This window comes from Cydia splendana, chromosome 1 (genome assembly GCF_910591565.1).
Source record: "Cydia splendana chromosome 1, ilCydSple1.2, whole genome shotgun sequence".
NCBI classification, from domain to species: domain Eukaryota; kingdom Metazoa; phylum Arthropoda; class Insecta; order Lepidoptera; family Tortricidae; genus Cydia; species Cydia splendana.
In genome coordinates this window covers 8,991,380-8,994,103 of record NC_085960.1, presented here as the reverse complement: position 1 = coordinate 8,994,103, position 2,724 = coordinate 8,991,380, and the positions used below count along the sequence as shown (strand labels likewise).

Sequence of the window (2,724 nt, the reverse complement as noted above, 5' to 3'; positions counted from 1 at the left end):
GTACTCGTCGACCTAAACTAGACCACTTACGCTAAACAACTCGCTTAAAAAAGATTTATGACTATTATAAAAATAGTGTCTAGCAAGGTAAAGCCATTTTATTAATTTACGTTAGATGTATTTCACGGTCATTGGTATGGTATCAATACCAAATGACAATTTTTATTACTTTATTACGAGTAGATAGGTATATTGACAGTATTAAACATGGTATTTACAATATATTTATTTTTATAATTTCCGGTCTTGATTATCATATTTCCATGAGTATCATTTCACAGATTGTGGCGTGTGAAATTTATACAGAAAAACTCCTGAAAAATTTGATATTTGTCGACTGTGTGCAAAATATCGGTGTGACCGCGATGTGTCGTCGCTGCGGCGCAGCGCGGCGGTTGCACAAGTAGCGCTTTGTTTACGTGACATTGTCCAGCCGTCCCGTCGGCCAGGTTCGTACGTGCGTACTTGAATATATTTAAATTTGGAGATGCGACCGGGATGAGGCAAGCAAAACTGTCTACTATAAATGCTGTTAGTGCCGACTGAGGGATACAGTTCTCAGCTCTAAGCAACCCCGAGCACATCTCATCAAACAATCGAAATGGCTTTCAAGGTACGGAACATCGGATATTTGTGGAATGTGAAGTGTGAAAAAAAGTGAACGTGAAAAAGTGCATCAAGTGAAATGGATTGTGACCATCGGATCAAATTAAAATAATACAGTTTATCATCCGGACAGCAGTTATATTTAAAATTCTGAACGTGTCTAAATATCGAATAACTGTTACATAATCTGGATTAAATAATTGAACAAAATCAAAGTTGAACAACTAATGAATATGCTATAACTAGTTAAATGTGATATTTTTTTGGTTTTAGTTGGTGGTCTTCACTTGTTTGGTCGCGGCCGCCTACGGCAGCGTGGCCCCAGCGGCCATAGCAGCGGCGCCCCTGGTCGCAGCGGCCCCGGTGGCGGCGCGGCTCGAGGAGTTCGACCCGCTGCCGCAGTACCGCTTTGGCTACAACGTGGCGGATTCACTTACCGGCGATTACAAGAGCCAGACAGAGCAGCGCGACGGCGACCTGGTGCAGGGTCAGTACTCGCTGGTCGACTCGGATGGCACGCGTCGTGTTGTGGACTACACTGCCGATCCAGTTAACGGATTCAACGCCATCGTTCGCAAGGAGCCGCTAGTGGCCGCTGCGCCCGCCGTCGTGGCAGAGCCTGCCGTCGTGCCCGCACGCATCGCCGCCGCTCCAGTAGTGGCGGAGCCCGCCGTCGTGTCCGCACGCTACGCTGCTGCTCCAGTCGTCGCCCAGCCCGCCTTCGCCCGCTACGCTGTTGCACCTGCCGTCGCTCCCGCTAGGATCGCTGCCGCTCCCGTATTCGCCCGCTACGCTGCCGCTCCCGTATTCGCCCGCTACGCTGCCGCTCCCGTCGCTGCTCCCGTGGTGGCCGCTCGGTACGCTGCCGCTCCAGTGGCCGCCGCCACTCCTGTGGTAGCCGCTCGTTACGCTGCTGCCCCAGTGGCCGCTGCTCCAGTACCAGCTGCGCCAGTGGCCGCCGCCTACAGAACTGCAGTAGCTGCGTACAGCGCTGCCTACACAGGTCCCGTCGCGGCGCAGTATGCTCAGTACGCCGCCCCTCTGGCAGCCTATAGTGCTCCCGCGGCCGCGGCCTACTCCGCGCCGGCGTACGGCGCGCCCTTAGCGGCATATGCTGCGCCCGCGGCTCCCGCCCCGGTGTTTGCGCGCACGGCTCCCGCGAAACTCGTGGCGCCCAACGCCGCCGGATACTACTACCCTTGAACAATGATCACTGACTTGATGGCTCATTACTAAAGACTTGACTTACTTATATTTAAGTTATTGAAATATATTTTTTGTTTACTTTTATTTTTCTACGTTTTTATTAAAAAACCAACCCTAATAATCGTACTATCTGGAACTCTACTGTAATAGCTTGCTTTCCTAAGCAACTTTGTCTGATATAGATTTGGATTTTGTCTTATTTAGACAAATTAATCTCAAGCGTTAGCATTAGCAAAAGATGTCGAATAATTAGATGCACTCTGTATAGGTACTTATACTTCTTTATTTATGAAAAATAATATTTACATACGATTTGCTAGCTAACTTCTCACGATATAATTATGAACATAGCTTTTACTGAATGTACAACTTTGTGGTATAAAAGACATCAACGAATCTACTAAACTATGTAGTAGATAGTTACTTAATAAAAAACAAAATCTATTTGTTTGCTATCTTGTAATACATTTTGTTATTTTTTTATATAGATGCAAGCCGTTTACATATCTAAAAGAACTTTGTTACTGATAACAATTGCATGAACTATTTGAACATTGGGGAACATTGAACCCCAATTTATATATAGACTAAATATTAATTTGGAATGGAAATAGTTTTGAGGCCCAGGGAAGGACATATGATAGTATAAGGATTAGGGTTCCGTACCCGAAGGGTCTGTCTGTCTGTCTGTCCGTCTGTCTGTCACCAGGCTGGATGAACCGTGATTTTCCAAATTCCACCTTGACAGTTGAAATTTTCACAGATGATGTATTTCTGTTGCCGCTATAACAACAAATATTAAAAACTGAATAAAATAAATATTTAATAAGTGGGGCTCCCATACAACAAATGTTTTTTTTTTTGCCGTTATTTGCGTAATGGGCGCAGTCGGACTTGCGCACGAAGGGGAGT

The 2,724-nt window shown here is 46.0% G+C and overlaps 1 protein-coding gene across 1 annotated transcript; it reads left to right on the top strand.

Annotated features, from left to right (window-relative positions):
- The first annotated feature begins 449 nt into the window (after window positions 1-449).
- On the top strand, window positions 450-1,896 carry LOC134795896 (cuticle protein 18.6-like). The gene is made up of 2 exons (XM_063767830.1): window positions 450-613; window positions 880-1,896. The coding sequence occupies exons 1-2, from the start codon at window positions 602-604 to the stop codon at window positions 1,807-1,809; spliced, it is 942 nt and encodes a 313-aa protein (XP_063623900.1). The 5' UTR covers window positions 450-601; the 3' UTR covers window positions 1,810-1,896.
- Window positions 1,897-2,724: the final 828 nt, after the last annotated feature.